Source organism: Falco biarmicus, chromosome 1 (assembly GCF_023638135.1).
Source record: "Falco biarmicus isolate bFalBia1 chromosome 1, bFalBia1.pri, whole genome shotgun sequence".
Lineage (NCBI taxonomy): Eukaryota > Metazoa > Chordata > Aves > Falconiformes > Falconidae > Falco > Falco biarmicus.
The window spans coordinates 102,238,176-102,257,289 of NC_079288.1; the positions used below are offsets into that span (position 1 = coordinate 102,238,176).

General features: G+C 42.1%; 1 protein-coding gene across 6 annotated transcripts in view; it reads left to right on the forward strand.

Moving 5' to 3' along the window:
* Positions 1-19,114, forward strand: part of ANKRD17 (ankyrin repeat domain 17) — a 95,021-nt gene that overhangs the window by 12,107 nt on the left and 63,800 nt on the right. The window contains exon 1 of one of the 6 annotated variants that reach the window (XM_056354237.1): positions 8,731-8,833. The exons of the other annotated variants lie outside the window; for them this stretch is intronic. Coding sequence (XP_056210212.1) covers positions 8,801-8,833 — 33 coding nt within the window. The 5' untranslated portion in view covers positions 8,731-8,800. Of the gene's footprint in view, positions 1-8,730; positions 8,834-19,114 lie in introns of those variants that run through there. 6 annotated transcript variants of the gene reach the window in all.

Consider the following 19,114-nt stretch of genomic DNA (forward strand, 5'->3'; position numbering starts at 1 on the left):
TGAACAACTGGAAATAAGGAACTATCCTCCTGCATGTTGTATTCAGGTTTTTTTGTTTACAGTTCTTGCATTATTATTTGTTCATTGTGTTCTGCGAGTGCACAGCTGAAATTGCTGAAAATACATTGTGTTGTTACAGCAGGCGTAAGAGAAAAGGTGTCTATATTTGGGAGCTTGCGTACCAATATTAACTAGGTGAAAACAAAGAGCAACTTCTCCTGAAGGAGGCATGTTCTCCTAATTGCAGATCAACTAGAGTGCACAGGTTGAGCATATGTTAGATGAGGATGGTTTTGACCTTGTTCTCAAATTGTCACATTGTAATGGGAAGATCTCTTGGGTTAGTACACATTTTAGAATTTGAGAGGGGTTAGTATGAATGTTGTTGGACTATACGTGACTCCTACATGTGAGAAATTATTATTCTGTCCAGAGGCTATTCACATGCTGCTTACATTATACATAGCTTTCCTGTCATCAGTATTTCCCATGTGGAATTAGGAAGGAATATATTTTAATTTATTTGAAGGAGGATCCGCCCTGTCCCAAATTGTTGTATTTTTTGAACATGTTCCCCATTTTACTTGTGTTTAGTCCAAAACCAGATTTCTTTAGTGCATTGAAAGTTCTTGGACTAAAGGCTTGGAACGTAGTATTACCCAGTGAAAACATGAACCACTTAAAGCAGAGGGCTTAAAGGAAGTTCTCTTACAGAAAGCTCCCCTCAGACAAAAAAAAAACCTTTTTAAAATGATTATATAATGCTGTGTTGTTTTGTCTCACTTTTACACCTTTGTGTATGTTGCATTTGAGTTTGTATTGGGCAGTTCTACCACAGCAAAACTGTAGGGGCTTCTGTAAGAGACAGAAAACTCACTGCATGAAGGCAAAGACAGAACGGTGGGGAATATGTCTCGAGGCGGTTTCTTTTTAACGATGTTCTAGTTTAGTTCATTTTCAGGGCAGTGCTATGGATGTGTAAAGATACTTGATTTCCTCCTTTTTCCATGCATAGACTTGCTTTCCGGAATTTAAATCAAAATAATAGGGCTGATGTAAGCACTCACTGGGGAAGAAGGCTCTTCACTGGTGAGAAGTGTTACTCTCACTCTGTGCAAGGATGCTGCTTACTTGCTAGACTGTAAAACTCTATTTAGCTGTCAGTTTCATTTAGGCATAGATGAAGACTTATTTCAGAAATATTTTTATATTGTGCATCTGCCTTCTGTTTAGAGATTGATTGTGGAAGAATAAGAGGCTGCTAATAGAATTCAAGACTATTAACTTATGACTCTTGACTGGAGTGTTGCAGTCTTACTTCAGATGGAGCTAGCTTTTGACATCCCTTGCCTTGGAGTTCCTGGAAAAAGTGCTCTGAGCTTGTATGTGCTGTTGGTGAATCCTTACAGTTGCCTTAGCTTCCTGGCATTATGTTGCTAACTTCTCTTTCAGTTGTTGTTTTATTGACCCTTGAAAGAGACATCTTCTATGAAATGCTAATGCACTGTGAATGTGCAAATCCCCCAGCTGTTACTGGGAGGAGATAATACCTGTTTAGAAGATAATACCTCTCTGGATGTGGAGTTGTCATCTTCCCTGATCCTGCCAGAACCTGATAGTTCATGCAAGCTGCCAAATATACTTTGCTAGCGTAGTGCTGCTGTTAAGGGAGGACAGATCTGAGGAGGGTAACGTGAAGGCAACTGGGCAGCGTTATTCCATCAGACAGGTCACAAACATCTGAGTCAGTTTTCAACAGTCAGTCTTGAAACCTTTTTAGTTTTATGCAGTCCTTTAAATTGAGATAAAAAGCTGAGGATGTGTTTATCTTGGTACTTTCAAAGGTAGCAAAGCACAGACTTTCAAAGTACAGTACTTTCAAGGATAGTAGTTTCCTTGGAGCTGTGGAAAACCCAGGTCTCAAGAATACCCTGTTAAGGCCTTGTAAGGATTAGAATTTCATCCTCTCCAGCTTTATATGCTTACTGTAATGAGTAATGCTAAATGAACAGAAAATACTGAATGTGGCAGCAAGGGTCTTGAATGCCTTGCCCTAGGCCAAGTGAAGAATATGCTGGACAGAAATGAAATAACCTGTCTTGGGAGAAAGCTTAGTTTTTGAGGGCAATAATCTTGGACAGTCGAAATGTTGTTAGGTAGTTGGTACAGAAGAAAAGTATGTGGGTTTGTTAATGGAGGTTTCCTTATCAATGGGAGGTAACGGAACTGAAAGAAGGGTGGTGTGATAGTAAGATGGGCAGCAAAGAATATCTTGTGATTGTGAAACTCGGAGAATGCTCCACTGCAGTTTTTAGCAGAGAAGTCTGAAATGCTCAGAAGGAGGCACTGAATTATAAGGATAAGGGAATAAAAAGAAATCGGAATAAAAATACATGTTAAAAACTGGTAGATTTTTACCAGGTTAAAGGCTATAATTTTTCAAGTGCCCCCACCCCAATAATAAAAATAAAAGGAAGAAAATAGACTTCTTTAATTTGAAATTCACTAAAGCACCAACCTGCAGGATGTTGGAACTTAGTCAGGCAGACCACTGCCAAGATGCAATTGCTGTAAGAAGTGAAGAAAAAGAAAACAACATACTGTATAAAAATGGGAAAAGCAGATGAAGGTTGTGACTTCAGATCGGTCCTGAGGTTTGGTTTTGGACTGACTTGATTTTATGTGATCACTAACCACTAAGGATCAAGAGTAAGGAGTTTGATGAATCTGGAGAGAGAAGCAGGAACAATAGGTTTAAAGCTCATTTTTTTGCACTGACATGGAACTAAGGGACCTTACAAAATGCACCAAGTGCTGACTGATGCAAACTGCTATGAAGTAGAGGTCATGCTTTTACGATACAGCAAGACTTTTTTACTAGAAAAAAAAAACCCTAAATGGCAGAGAACAACATGTTTAGTGTCTTAGTGGTTATCTAAACTAGCTACTGATATGATAGTGATGAAAGTTACAGGCACAGGTGGGCATGTAGCTCCTAATGAAGGCTGGTAAATACTAGTGCATTATCTGAAGTGGTGTGTGTCCTTAAGGGCATCTGTTTGGGGAAACATTCAATTCTGACTTAGTTGTAGAGGGTTTTCAAAAACTCTGGTGAAGGACTTGGCTTAGTCCAGCAAAATGAATGTGAGTAGGAGTATCTTGCTCTAAAAAAAGGGAGAAAATGACCTAACACAAAGCTGAAAGCTCGTTTTAGCAGGAGGAGGGGGGGATGTACATTAGATGGTGGATAATTGTAGTGTGTCATTTTGACTTGTTTACCCGTTAGTGTGTGTCCCTGCTAGGTTAGGTTTCTTGCTTTTCTTTTTTTTCTTTTTCTTTTCCCTGTGCTGTTTTTAAGATGATTTTGGTGACTGCATATTCTTTAATACAGAATAGCTTCAGTAACTGCATCTGATTTTGAGGGACACAGGCTTCCTAGATTTTTACGTGGTCATTGCATTTAAAAGTGTTTTAGTGATGCCCTCCTGCAGCATCCAAGACAGAACAAAGAAAGTCCGGACTACAGAAAGTCATCCCTTCAGAGTTTGATGACTTGTAAAGACATTTGATTGATTTTTGTTGATTATTCTGTGGGTGGTTTCTTCTCTTGGACGTGTTTTTTGCTCTCCCCTTAAGCAGTAACAGGAGTGCTCTCCCAGTACTGGCAATAAAGCTCGGGACAGAATGTATAATGGGCTGTGTTCCTAGGTGCTACACTGCCATGTCCGCTGCACTACTGCTGCTAACTTGCATGTGCTTCTCACCCATGGAGTCGTTCAAACGCAGGTTTGAAGGAGCCTTTGGAAAAAGCTATCCGAATGTTACTTGCAGCATTGAATGTTTGTCTTTCATATAAAGAAATGCTTATGTATCTTATCATGGTTCTTTGTTTTGTGTTAGAAGAGGAAACTTGGTAATTTGAAAGGCTTAATGATGGAATTTTCCCCTTTGTGGAATAACTGACTTCTGATTTCATGGGTTTTCCTAATCCACGTGAAATGTCAATTGTCTTTGCAAGTGTATCCTGTTGTGTTCAACACGTTGAAATATATATTTTTTTTGTGTGAGAGATAGCTTAGTTTTCAAGGTATTTCATGTGACAGTGGGGTTTTTGCCTCTTGGATACTTGGAAAATCAGAATGTCACAAAATTTGGCTGGAAACTCACCCTGCTTTCTGGTCTTAAATGTCTCAAGAACTTTTTGATTCTTTCTGAAGTAATTTTGTTAGGACTCTCTACCTAACTGCTGGAAAGAGAAGGACTTGGGAAAGCCATGCTGAAGGGGATAACCAAGTGATACTTTGTACTGTATTGAAGGGCTATTCTCAACTTTTCTTTTTTTCCATCTCAAAATAATTTGTTTAGTAATGAATGCACTTCGTGGTTCTGCTGAATAAGGTGTTAGCATCCGCATGGGATGCAGTTTAAACAACCCAACCTTGACACTGCACTCTCTGACTCTGAAAAACACACACAAAAAAAGTGTGTTTATATGCTTTGGGACAGTTGGTGACCAGTACTGCTTGATCAGCTGTAAATAGATAACAATGTGCTTTTGTGATATAAGAGTGGGAATTGTCTGATCAATTGTTCAAATGCTTACATTTCTGGGTGCCAGAATCTGTCTCGGATCAATTGTTAAAAAGCTTGTGTTTCAGGGTGACGTAATCTGAGTGATGCTAGTTCAAAATTTGTGGTGGCCTGTGTGGTACGAAGAGGTGGAATGAAGAATCTTCTTAAAAGCTGTCCCCTAACTCTTGAGCATTTATAGGTCTGCTGTGTGCTTCATCTTGCATGAACTGTGGTGTTCTCCATTTGGTCAGATCACGTGCTTGCTACACTGGTGCTGTAGGGGAACATAGCATAGAGTAAACCAGCCTTGATTTGTACTCATCCCTGCTTTTGACTTTCTCAGAATACTCTCTAGGGATTTCATTTGGTCTAACACACTTCAGCATAGCTTGAAATAGGACTTTCTTCCCTCTGTTTTTGAGCAGTGACGTACCAAGTTTGTCTTCTCAAGCTGCACTTCAAATGTTTACTCTCCCACCTTCTGTGTGGGGAACATAAGGGCTTTTCTGTGTTTGAGGCTTACAGAATGTAAGGGACTGTAATGAGACAGTATAGTGGATGTGTGTGTGTTGTTTTAAGGTACCACTTTTTTTCAGAAGAAAAGGCTGCTTTTTAGTAGTGTCTAGTCATAGGTGAAAGTACTGACTATATCATGCCATTCAGAGTAAGGCAAAAGAAAGATAATGAGGTTTGAAATAGAAGCTGAGATGTTTCAAAAGAGGTAGCTGTTTTTTTCCTAAACAGCTAGTTCAAGTAATTCATAGAGATGGACTTGAAAGCAAGGAAGAAATGCATTTGTGTTCACCTGTGCAAAGCTTGAAGATACATTTCCTGATGTGTGTTTAAACCCAAAATGGCACAGTAGGAATATTAAAGATTAAGTAATCACAGACATCTAAATATTTTTGGTTGGTTATTTTTTCTTCAGATACCTCTCTCTCTTGCAGTAAAAGAATGGAAGCGTGTATGAAAGCCTTTATGTTCTACTGAAGATCTGGTAGCAACGTCAAGTAGCGTTGGGAATGGGTTTTTTGGAGTGTGGTATTCCACGCTCATAAATGTTTTTTACATTAAGTAGTGGATGTCATTTGACAAGCCAGTTTCTTTTTAAGCCTTCAGCAAAGGGCTGCAGATGCAGGTGGGCTGGGAGAGGGGAGATGAGGGAACAGGGGCACAAAGGGGATTACAGTATTGAGATTTTGAGTGTGAAAGCAAAGAAAGTGTGTGGTGAGTGTGACTTACTTTCAGTGGAGTATCTAGCTGGTTAGGTTCGCTGCCCTCATTGCTCACATGTAGCACCCAGCTGCTCATGGTGTTTCTGATGGTGTAACACAGCTTGAGAAGCTCCAAATGATTTTTTTCAGTTACAGTTTTATAAAGGAAGTTATGTTGTTGCAGAGAGAACTCTGTCTCCCAAGTGAGATGAGAAATGGTTCAGCTCTTGAGGTGAGTTCGTTTCTCCTGAAAAGTCTTGTACCTGATTTGTAAAAAATGGACAAGATGATGCCGTTCAGCTTGCTTTACGTGGAACAGACAGCTTCTTTTGTTCCTGTGTTATGCTGTCTTTCCATTGGAAAATGTAATCAGTGTTGGCTTAGGTAAAGTGTCTTAATCTCAGCAGAGAGTTGAGTGTTTAATGCTTTTTTTGGTGTGTGTCATATAAGGTATCTCTTAATGCTATCTGATGCTTGGAAGACTGAATAACTAGTCTTTTGAGACATGAGTGCTATGTGGGAGGTGGTAGCTGCTTTATTTTTTTAATTTTTTTATAAAGGCATCCTTCAAGTTGGCAGGGATAGCTTTTGTACTTGGCCTAACATTTGTGTATAATTGCTAGGTTGCATGAGCACAGGATCAGTGGCAAGGGGCTGCTAAGGATATTATTACAAATGCTGACCTCAAAGTGCTGCTCCAGAGGAACCACAGAATTTTGCCTTGTGATTCTCTGGGCGGACAACAGTTTCTTACAGAAAGAAGGTTGTGATATGTATGGGTCTGTGTGATGCATTTCCCTCAAGGCAGCTAAGACTTCTACGGATCTTCTTGACTACCTAACTTCTAACTTCAGATTGCTGAGTTTTCTCATCCGTAGGTACGCGTGTCCTGTAAAATTTGATAGGAAGCCGGGAGAGTGTTACTAAAAGTGATCCTTCAGCAAGTACTGTTGAGACAAACCTAAGTGGGTTGAAGCCTATGGTAGATGTTGGCAAATGTTGCCTTGTCCTCAGAGTTAACTGCCTGTAAGGGGTAAGTCATTAGATTTATATATATATATATTGGTTTTAAGTTAAAACTAGCTGAATAGCAGATGAGATAGTAATGGCTGGATTTACCAGTTAACTCTTCCAGTATAGTACCTCTGGAAAAGAAACTTGACCATCCAAATTCAGACTTTGGCAAGGTATTTGGCGAACAGCGTAAAAATTCTTCCACGATATGAGTTGTGTGGGATATATGAAGTTCTGACAACAGGCGCAAGACAGGTTATACAGTGTCAAAGATGAACAGCCCATAGAGGAGGTGCTCCTCGAATGAATTTTAGTAAAACAGTGTAAAATCTTGGATGTTACCAGAAGTGGAACAATGGTATGGACTGCCTGAGCAGGTGTAGAGTTTGTGTAAAATGAGGGACTTTCTGAGAGCTGAGTAGGATGTATTTCCAATTGGTTGGGGTTAAAGAACATGATTTTTAGCAGAAAACATAGCTGGTGCCTAAAACTTAGACTGATCAACTAGTAATTCTCTTTGTTTAGTAGTCAGTCTGGTAGGCTTTCTAAAACCAGGTAAGAATATTCTTGCTGTTAAGAGAGTATTTATTACACTTAGAGTGTTTTTTGGGAAAAGATGATGTTGATTAAAAAAGCAATTACTGCTAGCATTTCTTCCAAGTCAAAATGTGAATTTAATTCTGTTGGCCATTAGACCCTTTTGTGCTCTGCTAAAATGTGTTTGAGAGGAGGCTTTTGTGAGGTTGACATGATTTATTATGCTGTATTTTTTGAACTGGAAAATTAAATATTTTGAGAGCTGCAGATACGATTGCTCAATGACTTTGACCTGATGTATGCATGATGGGTATCACTGTCACCTAGTGTTTGAAGGAGCGTGTAAAATTTCATCTTCTTGGTCCATGTTATCACTTGATGTTTTGGGTGAAGCAGAGGAGGCATACAGAGCTGATGATGGTTCTCAAAACTACCTTGTGGAGACCTTGCTTGGCACAGCCAGTACCTTTGTTACTGGTGTCACAGGCAGTTTGTGGAATTCTTGCCACCGTCGAGCAGTGGAGGAGAAAGGGATGGGGTGGTTGGAACGCCAGTGGTTGACAGTGCAGCACTTAAGGTGGTTTAGTTGGTTTTAGGAGGTTTTGCTTATCATAGCACAGAAAATTGTGGGCCATGCCATAGATCTACTTAATCAAAGGGTTGGGGGTGTTTTTTGGGTACATCTTTGAGGAGTGCGCTTTGCAATCGAGAGCGGTTAGGATAGGATGGTTAAGGAAAACCACCTGAGAAGTGGATCTGTGAACTTCATTGGGTCAGAATATGTACCTTCAAGCATCTGCTGTGTTGCTGGCATGTACCCAGTCAGCCCCTTAGCACGGAGGAACTGGCAGCAGCCCCTGGCAGCCAGAGGAGACCTCGTGTTGGGGTCTCCCTGTTTTGGGGGCCACCGAGTGAGTTGGCCAAAGTCTTGGCAACACTTTGAAGCTCCTGGGAGTGTGTTTGTGTGGGCTGTGCTGGACCTGTGGGTGGTGGAGGAGGTAGGTGAGGAGAAGCACCAAACACTCAGTGGCAGGGGAAGGGTGGTGGAATGCATTATGGAAAACATAAAAAGCGTTAGGATTTTCTTTTCTTCCTTATTCTTTCGTCCTTTTTTTTTTTTTTTTTATGAATACTCAGGTGCCCTCCGGAGGCCAGAGTAGAGGGACCCCGAGGCGGAGGCGCTGGCCGGGGCTGCTGGCGGGGCGCTCCCTGGGGCGCGGAGCGTGGCCGCGCTGCCCCGGGGCCGCCGCCCCCCCCCGCGCTCGGGTGGTAGGTGCCCGCCCTGCGCGGGGTGGAACAGTCCATTTCCTGTTCCCGTGCTGACAGCGGGGGGGAGCGAGCGTGCTGCTGCCGGGCGGCCGGCAGCCCGTCCGTCCGTCCGGCCCGGCGACGGCGGGGGGCGGGAGGGAGGCAGGGCGGGCATGGCCGGGCGGTGAGGCAGGGCGGAGGCGGCGGCCGCCGCAATGGAGGCGTACGTGTTGGAGGACATCCTGGAGGTAGGGGCGGGAGAGGGCCGCAGAACAAAGGGGTGCGCGGGGTCGGCAGGGGGAGGCGGCGGCGACGGCCGAGCCCCGGGAAAGCGCCTGGCCCGCGGGGAGCGCGCCTGCCCGCCCTCCCTTCCGCCGCAGGGCAGGCCGCCCCCGCCGCCCCCCGCCCGACCGGCCGGGGCTTGCCTTGGGAGGCCAGCGCACGGTCGGGGCCTAGGTGGGGACGCGGGGCCGCCCCCCGCGCCGCCGGGCCTTCTCCCGGCGCGGGGTCTGGGGCCGCGGGCCGCCGGGCCCTGAGGGCTTGGGGGGGGGGGGGGGGCGCCGGCGCCCTGCTGAGCGCCGCAGAGTCGGTGAGTGCCTGCTGGAGCCCCGGTGTGTGCCTGGAGCTGACACTGCAGGAGATTGCACTGGCTTCAGCCCTTGCTGCAGAACAACTGGCTGTCAGAACTCTTCCCCCACCCCCCGGTATTCCTGTTTCTTGCCCGGAGTATGTGTTAGGCCTGGAGAATTTCTGTCACTGTGTTTTCAGGCGTCTTTTGAGTTTAGTCTGCATTTACTTCCTCAGCAGAAGTAGATCCCACATGATGAAATAAATGACATTTTCCCTTTCTTGGAGTGAGACTTGAAAAGACTGTTTCAGCCAGATGAGGAGAGGCCAGCATAGGAATCGTAAAGTGAAACTTCTGCTCAGGGATACAGGCTTCTATTCCAGATTATCTTGGCTGTAGTAGTTCAAGGAAATATCTTTCTTTTTTGTTGTTGTTCCTGTGGGTTTTCTGTGTTTGCAAGCAAAACCGTGGTTTTGTTGCCAGATGACTTCTCAGAATATGTGTGTGTATTCTTTATTGTAACAAGAAGCTACAACCTTATTAGCTGCTGTTAAAATTTGAACAAAACAGTGCTTTCAGTGATGCTTGACCTGTAGGCTTTTTTCATTAATGGCCATACTGACACTGCTCTTTACCTTCCTGTAAAATTTTAAATCAATAGAAATACTTGGTGACTTCCTCGTGAACCTTGGAACTGTGTAACATAATGACATCCACAATGTTAACACAGCTGCTCAGATAGTGCTTAAGAAACTGGTAGAGAGGTGTATGAGCAAGACATTTTTACCAGTGTCTGTTTGTGTGGCTGGGTTTCTTTGATGAGATAGGAAGACTAGAAGTGAACTGGGGTTTCTGCCATCAGGCAAATATTTCAGTACTTGTCTTACTGAATACTGAAAACTTTTTCTTTTTTTCCCCCCTTATTTTAACCAAATTGTCATGTGCAACTCCATAATATGTCACATTAATAAAGTAATCTGTATTTATTAATGGTCTTGGAAGGGCAGTTAGGAGATTAATTTTGTCAGTATAGCAATATTTTCAGTTTGTATGTGTGAACTAAGCAATTATATCTTGCTTCTCAGGGTAGGATGCATGGACTTTTCTTTCAATAGTTTCATCACATGTTCTCTTCCTGGTCATGAGACCAACTGTATCCAGATAAAACATCTTCCAAAATCAAGTATGGCTTGTCTGACTTAGCTGTGTTTAAACTATGACTGAATCAGTTGTTCATGACTCTGAAATACTCCTGGTAGCAGTGGAGGCTGTTTGTAATTTTGTAGTGCATTTGTAGAAGCAGTTTACGCTGCTGCTTGCACTGGTCTTGCATTCCCAGTATGAGTCTAGAAGTAAAACTGTTCCCTCGGAACTTCTTTCTATTGTAGCTTTGAATGGTGTGTTTATGGTGTGTGGGTTTTTTTCCTCACTTCAGGGCACTTCACCCCCCCTCCTGTGTAACAGTTTCTGATGTTCATTCAGACAGCAGCGTGAAGATTGAGAGAAGTGCCTTTGCTTAGGCAGGAGAATCTTTGTCTGGTCTCTGTTTTACTGGACAGACTTGGTACTGCTTAGTATTTAGTTCAATTTGGAGAGATCGGTCCTTGCCTCTTCATGAAATCTTAAAGTATGTTTTCATCTCAGAGTTGGTTATAATTTAAAGCAGGAAGAAAAGGCGTTGTCTGTAGCCTGGTTATGTTGAGTTAGCATAGAGACTGAGGCTCAAACTGCGTTAGAGGCCCTTACTGCAAGAAGAGAGTGGGTGCTGCTGGGGCAAAAATCACTTCTGAGTTAAAAAGGTAGATTGTAATCAAGTAATTCATAGCTCACATGTTCTAGCTTGCCCTAGTGTGAAGGCTGCTTTCTTGGGGAGAGGAAGAAACAAGATGAGGTAGAAGCATAGGCTGCACTTGATTCATTACTGAAGTTGAAGGACTCTGTTAGAAATAATCTTTTGCAATATTTCTTTCCTGTCAGAGGATAAAACTACGGTAACTCTTCAGCAAATTTAATGCAACTTCAGGTGGAAATGGTCATTGGCTTGGAGAGTTTCATGTGGTGTCCTGGCTCTTGTGTGTTTATGGTGCCTTCAAAGAAGGTGTACTTAATGTTGAACTTGAGCTGGCATCACTACTGTCAGCTGAAGATGAACATTGTCTTGACCCTGTTAATTGAATCTGGTATTGTAAGCGCCATGTGGGAATACAGTTGAATACGATTTAAGTACCGTGGGGTTAATCTGCAGTTAGCTTCTGCTCATTTGGTTCTTCTGATATGTGTATCTTGGCCATACTTCTTTTGCTGATATGTGACCTAACTGACAAAGAGGCGCTTTTTTTTGTTGGTATAACTTTTCAGGTTTTGGCTCATATGTGCTAGTGAAGGAATAATTATGCTGTACCTTAGGATGGCATTCACAGAGAGGAATAAACCTGTAGTTGTGGTTTTGATGCTTGAGTTAGTCAACAAAAACATTATCTCTTTTAGGAGGAAAGGAGGTATGTTTTGTCCTGGCAGGTGAGGATGTGGTCTGTATTGTCCTGTGTTGAACTCTGACTGACAGCACAGAAATCTAAAGAAGCTTGTGACAGCAGAGGGGTAAACTTATATTCCCTGTGTTGATTTGGGACTACTTAAGAGAAACAACCATGTGTTCTGACCTTCAGATTCTTTGAAAGCTTGTTTGTGCTTGACTTAAAAGAAGCAAACTGGAATACAACACAAGCCCACATGTGGTGGCTTCTTTATGTTCTTACTAAGTGCATTTAAAAAAATTTCCTTTAACTTTCTAGTTTAAGGTAAAGGTCTTCTACCTACCTTGAACTGAAACTCAAAATCATTGCAAACAAACTTACTGTGGTGTTGGGAGTATTTCCTGACTGCAGAATTTATTTTTATTTAGTACTAGAGTCATAGGGATATTTTAATAATCTCTAAGATTATACCTCAGTTGCTTTGTATGTAGCTGCCGTTGGTGTCTGTAAGAGGTGAGGTAATTTGACTGAATCGTGTATTAGACATTCAGTTGTCTAGTTGAGCCACAGAGAGGACAGTGGGGCATAGCTTACGTGGTGACCAAAAGCTTTATATAGAGGGGAGAGTACCCTGCTTGAATACACAGGTGCTTGATGGAACAATAATGGAAGGAAGAGCAAACATAAAATAGAAGAATAATGTCTATAACACATGTTCAGAGATCAGGGAAGCCTCTGCAGTGCAATTGTTTTTAGCAGGCCAAGGCTTTTAATATTAATAAACTTTATAGTCTCTTGGTCTGAAGATTAAAATCAGGGTTCTAGTACAGTATTTCTGTTCTGGGTATTAGATCTTTTCCCATGTTTCAGCTCTTAAACAGGCTAATCCTTTCCCTGTTTTCTTTATTGTAGGTGGTTGGGTTTTTTTGTGATCTTGGGTGGTTTTGCTTATTACTTGTTTTCCTGACTTTTTAAAGAGTTTGCTTACCTGAAGTCAGCATTGGCTGCTGATGTGCTCCAGCATTTCCTAGTGCTTCATTGCAGTTCATACACTGTCAGAGCAACTTCTGCGTGCGTTATTTCCAAGTAAGTTGGAGCACTGCTGTAGTGTTCCTTTTATTAGGATATCATTACGGAGTCTGGGCCACATCTAGTCCCAACCCCAGATGGTGAATACTGGAAGCTTATGTTTCTGAATGGATCCAAGGTAGGAAAATTTCTGAGGTTTACTCTTAAGAAATGCTGAGCTAATGTCAACAAGAGGACCTCCACTTCAATGCTGTGAGGTCGTCCCCCACAAGGATTTTTAAAAGGTTGAGTTGAAGCTAGTCACAAGGCAGCAAGAATGCAGTATTCACCGTATGGATGGCAAGAGCTGGACTCTTACTTGGTGCGGTGCTGTGAAGTTGTGCTGTTGTCTGATAGTCTGCAGTGGAAATGAACTTTTTATCATGCTTCATGTTCTGCTGAAGAACATGACCGTACGATTTGTTAGTCATTTACATCTGGTCAGCGCGCTTCTGTCACTCAACAGCTAGCTGATCGTGCCATAGTTTGCCCAGACTTTAAGAAAAGCAGATGGTTTTAGTTGCTGTGTCAGGGTGTGGGACTAAATTGTTCTGAGGTGAACTCATGTTCCAGAAGCTCTCTGGATGAGTGAGAACTGAACGTAATGGAACGTGCCTTGTCTGAAGAATTGTTCGGGGAAGAAAACTGGCCTGAAGGAAAGCAAGCCAAACATGCTAATAGAAGAGGCATTATTAATTATTAATAATTAACATTATTAATGTTAAAGTTCATCAGCCATCTTACATTCAGGAGGTAGCACTAATACCTGTAGTGAAGATGGAGTAGGAAGACTAGGATGCCAGAACTTGTGCCATATCGTTGTTGGCTGGTAATACCACATGAGTTTTAGGAAATTTTAAAGGAAAAACACTTTTTTGTCCTTATGAATAGGCTGGAGAAAAGAGGGGCTTTCTGAGCTTTTACTGGCTGAGATACTTATGCAGCTTCCTGATCTACTATGCAACTATTTATGTAGCAAAAACCTCTTTGTGCTGCTGCCATCTTCCCCCAGCTTGGTGGAGATGACAGAATGGTGTCAGTCTGACTTGAATAGCAGTGATGGCAGTGACCTAGGCTCTGGTAACTTGTGTGTTTGCAGCTTCATGAAGGTGAGCAGAAACGAGAGTGAACCTGCCTGGTTGATTCCCATGGGCTCTTTCTGTATTGCTGCCTAGTGCTTTCAGATGAAACATAGGAAGGTAATTTCCCTTCCCTTGAAACTGCTTTATCCCTAATACTACCTCCTCTGCCTGTTCCTGTGAGGCAAAGAGCTTAGAACAAGCCTGATGTTGAGTCTTCTAGAAAAGCAAATCCTATCTTTGATTTCTGTTACTTTCCCTCATCCAGTTAATTTGGTAAGACTGTTTTGCAGGGCAAGGAACTAATTTTCAGCTGCTGGGTCTGGGTTCCTTTGTGCGATGAGCAAGGCGTAAAAGCTGGTAGATGTGATTTCTTTGGGTCCGAAGCTGTTTCTTCTTTGACTTGCAGGAAGAGATTACAAGCTTGATGGTATAGTTGGAAACTTCTTGTTGTTTATGCTTTACTGCTTTTGTCTTTTTCAGTAATGGTTTGTTCTTGGTATAGTGGTATGAAAATGCAATTATTGTGTGAAAAACCTTTAAGGCAGCGAGTAACTTTGTACTGGGTAACTGTTGTTTGAAAGGTCAACGTTAATCAGTGATTGTGTCTGCCAGTGAGTGTCTTGCTAATTGGGATAACTTATCCAAGGCCTGGACTATCAGGTGGGATCAGATGATCTGCAAAGGTCTCTTCCAACCCAGGCTCTTCTGTCTTTTAAGCTGTTCATTCAAGTCAGGTACTTAATCAAAAACAGTAACGGAACTAAGAGACACGTTTTAACAGGTGGATTTATTTAGTGGTTCTCTCTCCCCCCCCCCCCCCCCCCCCCCCCATACATCCTGTCCTTAAACTTCTGTAGAAATGTATAGAAAGAAAAAAAAAAAGTTCTCACGGCTAAGGCGCTTGTCCCTTTTTTCCAGCATGTGCATAAAATATCTTCAGATCTTTGCCTTGCTGGAATTTGCTGGCTGTGTTGACTGATAGGAAGTCACATGCTCTAAAGCTGTAACTGACACTCAAAACAACCTGTTACACTGCCTCGGGATCAAAATTGTGCGAGAAGGAAACCTGGATAACCAGACCAGTATAGGTTCTCTTTAACTTTATGGCGACTACCTCTTGTGCTGCGCAGTAGTTGCAGAGTTTCTTCAACGCTGTTGCACTTAGAAATATTCCTGCCTAGTGGGTGATGGATTTGAAGGTCTTAGGTATTGTTCTAGGAAGAAATGTGTTGTTGCTACCTCTGTGTGGACAAGTGTGTTGTAATAGGAAAAGGAACTTTGTACTAGCAGTTTTATCTGTGATCTGAATATAGCTGAACATAGTTTGTGCTCATGGGAGAGAAGGAGAGGAAACAAGTCATGATGCAGCTTGTCCTACTGACAAGCTGATACTGGAGCTATGTTTGTGTAAATGTTGAATAAATATGCTAAAATATCTTTGTGGAGCAGATGTGATCAGAAGCATTAAGGAGAGAGCAGAAGTCAGAATTGTGGTAGCGATTTGAAGGAATGCGGCATGTGATTTTTGTATCTAGCATGCAAAGGGAACAGTGAGAAGGACTCCACTCAAAGTGGCTGTCTTTCCTCTGCCCTTAAACCTTGATTTATTTTTTTTTTTGTAGAACCTCTTTTCGATATGAGGGGGAAAAAAAGACATTTGGATTTAGTCAAATACTTATGCATTGCTTTAGCTACCTTCACAAGTCTGTTAATTTGCCATATGTAAAAACTGTTCAAATCTGTTCAATATGCAGAAGCTTTCAGTTGGGTGTGCCAAATAGAGCAAAAAAAATTAATATTGTAATTCATTTATTAGGTATGCCTAACAGCAGTTTGTATTGAAGGAGGAATTCGGGGACTATCAAGCCTGTCAGAACTTAACCAAATGAGTTGAAATTATTAGAAATAATTCCTTCTGTGCTCAGTTCCCCAGGCAGTAAGAATAGGAATTTTAATCAGATACTGAACTCTACTGTCTCCTACTGTAACTTTATCCTCTCACTTCTCATCAGAAGAGAAGATTGGTAAACTAGGCCATACAAATTCCTTTATTGAAAAAGAAAAAAGACTTGTAAATGTCAAAAAAGGAAAGGAGATCTACGTTGTTTCAGTTGGTTCTGTTTTGCTTTTTTGTTGGGGTCAGTTTTTATGTCTAAGTGTGGTCAGTGGTTTTGGGGCAGTTGCGTAGTTAATTTTCTGTTTAACTCTATAGGACAAGAATAAACAACAATAGATAAAACTGAAATGACTTGGTGATTGCAAAGCTCTTGACCCAACTAGTTGTATCTTCCCAAAATATTTTTGGCTAACTTCATAGATGTCTCTATATAGTACTTTGAATTGGTGATGCTGCATGATGAGATGTGCTGAAGGGAGATTTCAGCAAGATAATTACATGGAGAAAAGTAGATGTCCTCTAAAGGATCCCTGGTTCCTGTTTTCCCCTCCCCTATCCTGATGGATTAAATTGGTTGCAGGCTGCAGAAATTCTGGAGACAGTATACTAGCAAGATTTTAATTGTGATTGGTGCAAAACAAAACCCGGGATTTCTATAGTTTGCCCTGCTGAATGTCATGCAGGGTTTGATGTGCTTGGGATGAACCTTTTTCACTGATGTTGGCTTAAAGCACTTTCCTTAAGGAGCCATTCTGCAGTTTCCTGGCTCTGCTGGGATGGTGAACTTTAAGCAGTGGCACTGTGGCTGGTCTCTTTGCTGTTTCCTAGCTTTGGAAGTTAGGGCAGGAGGGAATGGTAGCTAAACCTGTATATGCTAAACGGTTGAGCAATTATACTTAAACATGGAGGAGCATTTGCTATGTCTCAGTCTTTTTTATTGGTAGAGAAGTGTTTGAAAACGGTCCTTCTAGTAACTAAGTTTCCCCATATTGTTTTTCTTGTGGATGCTAATGCACATTAGAAACATCTCTTTGCCTGTTGGTCGCTTAGTGTAGCATGGCTTGATTAAAGCAGCTACCACCTAGGGTCAAGAAAGGTTAATTGTGGGATGTCCGTAATGGTTTCTTGGGTTTTTTAGTCCCTGGAAGAGCAGATTGCGAAAAGAAGAGAGGACAAAGAAGGGGACGGAGAAGCCTTGTATTTCTGTGGTGACCTGTACAGTGGACTGATTCTCTGATGACTTTGATGGGAGGAGAAAGCTGTGACTCAGCTAAGCTACACATTGCATTGAATGAAGAAAAGATTTGTACTAGCATTCTTGCATTTTGTTTTACATTGCTGCGCACAACTTGATACTGTGTTGCTGTGAACAAGTCCATGCGCACATCAGTGTTTCATTCATGCCAAAGGAAATTCTGAGTTGGACTCAAACAGAAAAGCTATTTGTGTGTTCATCCTGTCCCTCCTCCACATGTCCTCGTTCCCTTCTGCTGCTTCATCCTTCATTGCAGAGCACTTGCTGTTGTGAAGACCAGCCATGCAAAACTGCTTACAGAAGGGAATGATTTCCTGCCAAATTTGTGTAAGAAAACATGTGGGCAGCTTTAAAACTATTTCTGTTTCAAACCCAACTGGTGTTAATGCAGTTCAGGCCACTTGCGCACCATGGTTTATGCTCAGTAGCCACAGTGAATGACAGAATAAATTTGTGTGTCCTTTTGGTAACTGTGGACCTTATGCCTGAAATACACATGCAGGAGTATGTGCAAGAGTGATCGGAATTGAGAATCTGAGAGGATACTTTGGGTTTTTTTTAACAGAAATAATGAGGAAGAAATACATAGCTTAGATGAAAAGGAAGGGGTAGTGCTGCTAAACATAATTCATTCATTGAGGCTGGTGAAAATACTGTTTATCCAAAATGGTTACCTGATTTTTTTTTTTCACCACCACATACCCCCCTCCCCCAACCCCCGACTTTTATTCTCTGGTGGTGTCTTACAGGAGAAAAACTGTTCTTGAGGGAGTATAGGTTATACATAGTGGGCAAAACAAGCAGACTGGAGTGGGAGGCAAACAGCTTTTCTTTCTTGCTGTGTTGGGAGAGATGGATGTCTGCCATTGACATGTCTTTTCCTCTAAAGCAGATCTTCATTTTTCTGAGCTCAAGCAAAGAGACAGTCTGCCACCATGGAGGGGACAGATAGGGAGGGGTTGGGAGTGTTGTGTGACACTGTGGTGCACAACAGGGTTTCTTCAGTCCCTGGTGGTGGTGGTGTGGTCTCTTTGTTTTGATTTGTACCCTTCCCAACATTGTGGCAGAGGCGGCCAGGAGAGAGCTGGTGGGTGTATGCCTCACCTGAGGCTGAGAAGGCCTCTGCCACACTTTGTTTCCTACACTTCATAGATGCACTGTACTGCTTCCACAAAACACAATTTTGCTGCCCCAGGCTTTATATATCATCCTTCAAATGGCAAATTTTAAGTTGGCTGTTGTTACTGAAGCTTTATGCCAACTTCCATGTCAGCTTCTATTAAGAAGAGAAAATGGGATGCTTTGGGGGGAGACTTAAGTCTGTTACCCTCAGTATGTTCCAATCAAAAACATAGGGCTTGGTATCAATCTTTGTTACTGTGCAAGTGATTTGGTAAAAAGTCTCTGATAGTTGTATACCATGATTTCAGTGTAACTGCCACAAGTTTCTTGTAGGCCTTTTTAACAGCTGATGCAATGGAAGTGTGCAGTTCATAATCTATATTCAAATAAGCCTTAAGTACTTTAAACAACAGTTTAAAGTAAATAACTGGAGTTCTTACAGTACCATTAGTGCAGGTTTGTGAAGACATACCTGAAAAAGCTGGCTGGTGCTGTAACCCCCTAGTGCATAGTCATTTTGTGCCTCCTCTTGACGGGTGCTCTTGCTGTCCTGCTTCTGGTTCTCCTTGAAGAGAAGTTGGTTTCATGCAGGACACTATCAAAATACTGTACTTCTGCTATGATTTCTCCAGGAAGCAGTTTGTGTAGAAGTCTGGCATGTATCCTTGATCCTGACCAGAAAAAAAAGAGGGGGAAGAAAGCAAGCTGTGAACATCTCTTGTTTCTTACTTGATGCTACTGTGATTTTGTACAAGGGTTTTTTAAGTTTTGAGACATTGCAGCTGGGTGACCTGCCAGTTGTTCTGAAAGAGGAAAACTCCTGGTGGTTTTTAGACATGAGAGGGAGTTAAGTGCAGAGTAAAATTGGCGTTGTTTGTGCAGCAGGGATATTGGTTTTCCTTAGTTTTGCTGGTAACTGAACAGCTTTCGTGCACCTCGGATCCGAATTGAATAGTAGATTTTAGAGTATATTGGTGTGATGCATAGAGCCTTTTAAGTGTCTGTTGACTTAATAGCTTGTCTGTATGTCAAGAGTTTCAGGGAGTGGAGGTCTTCCTCTGTG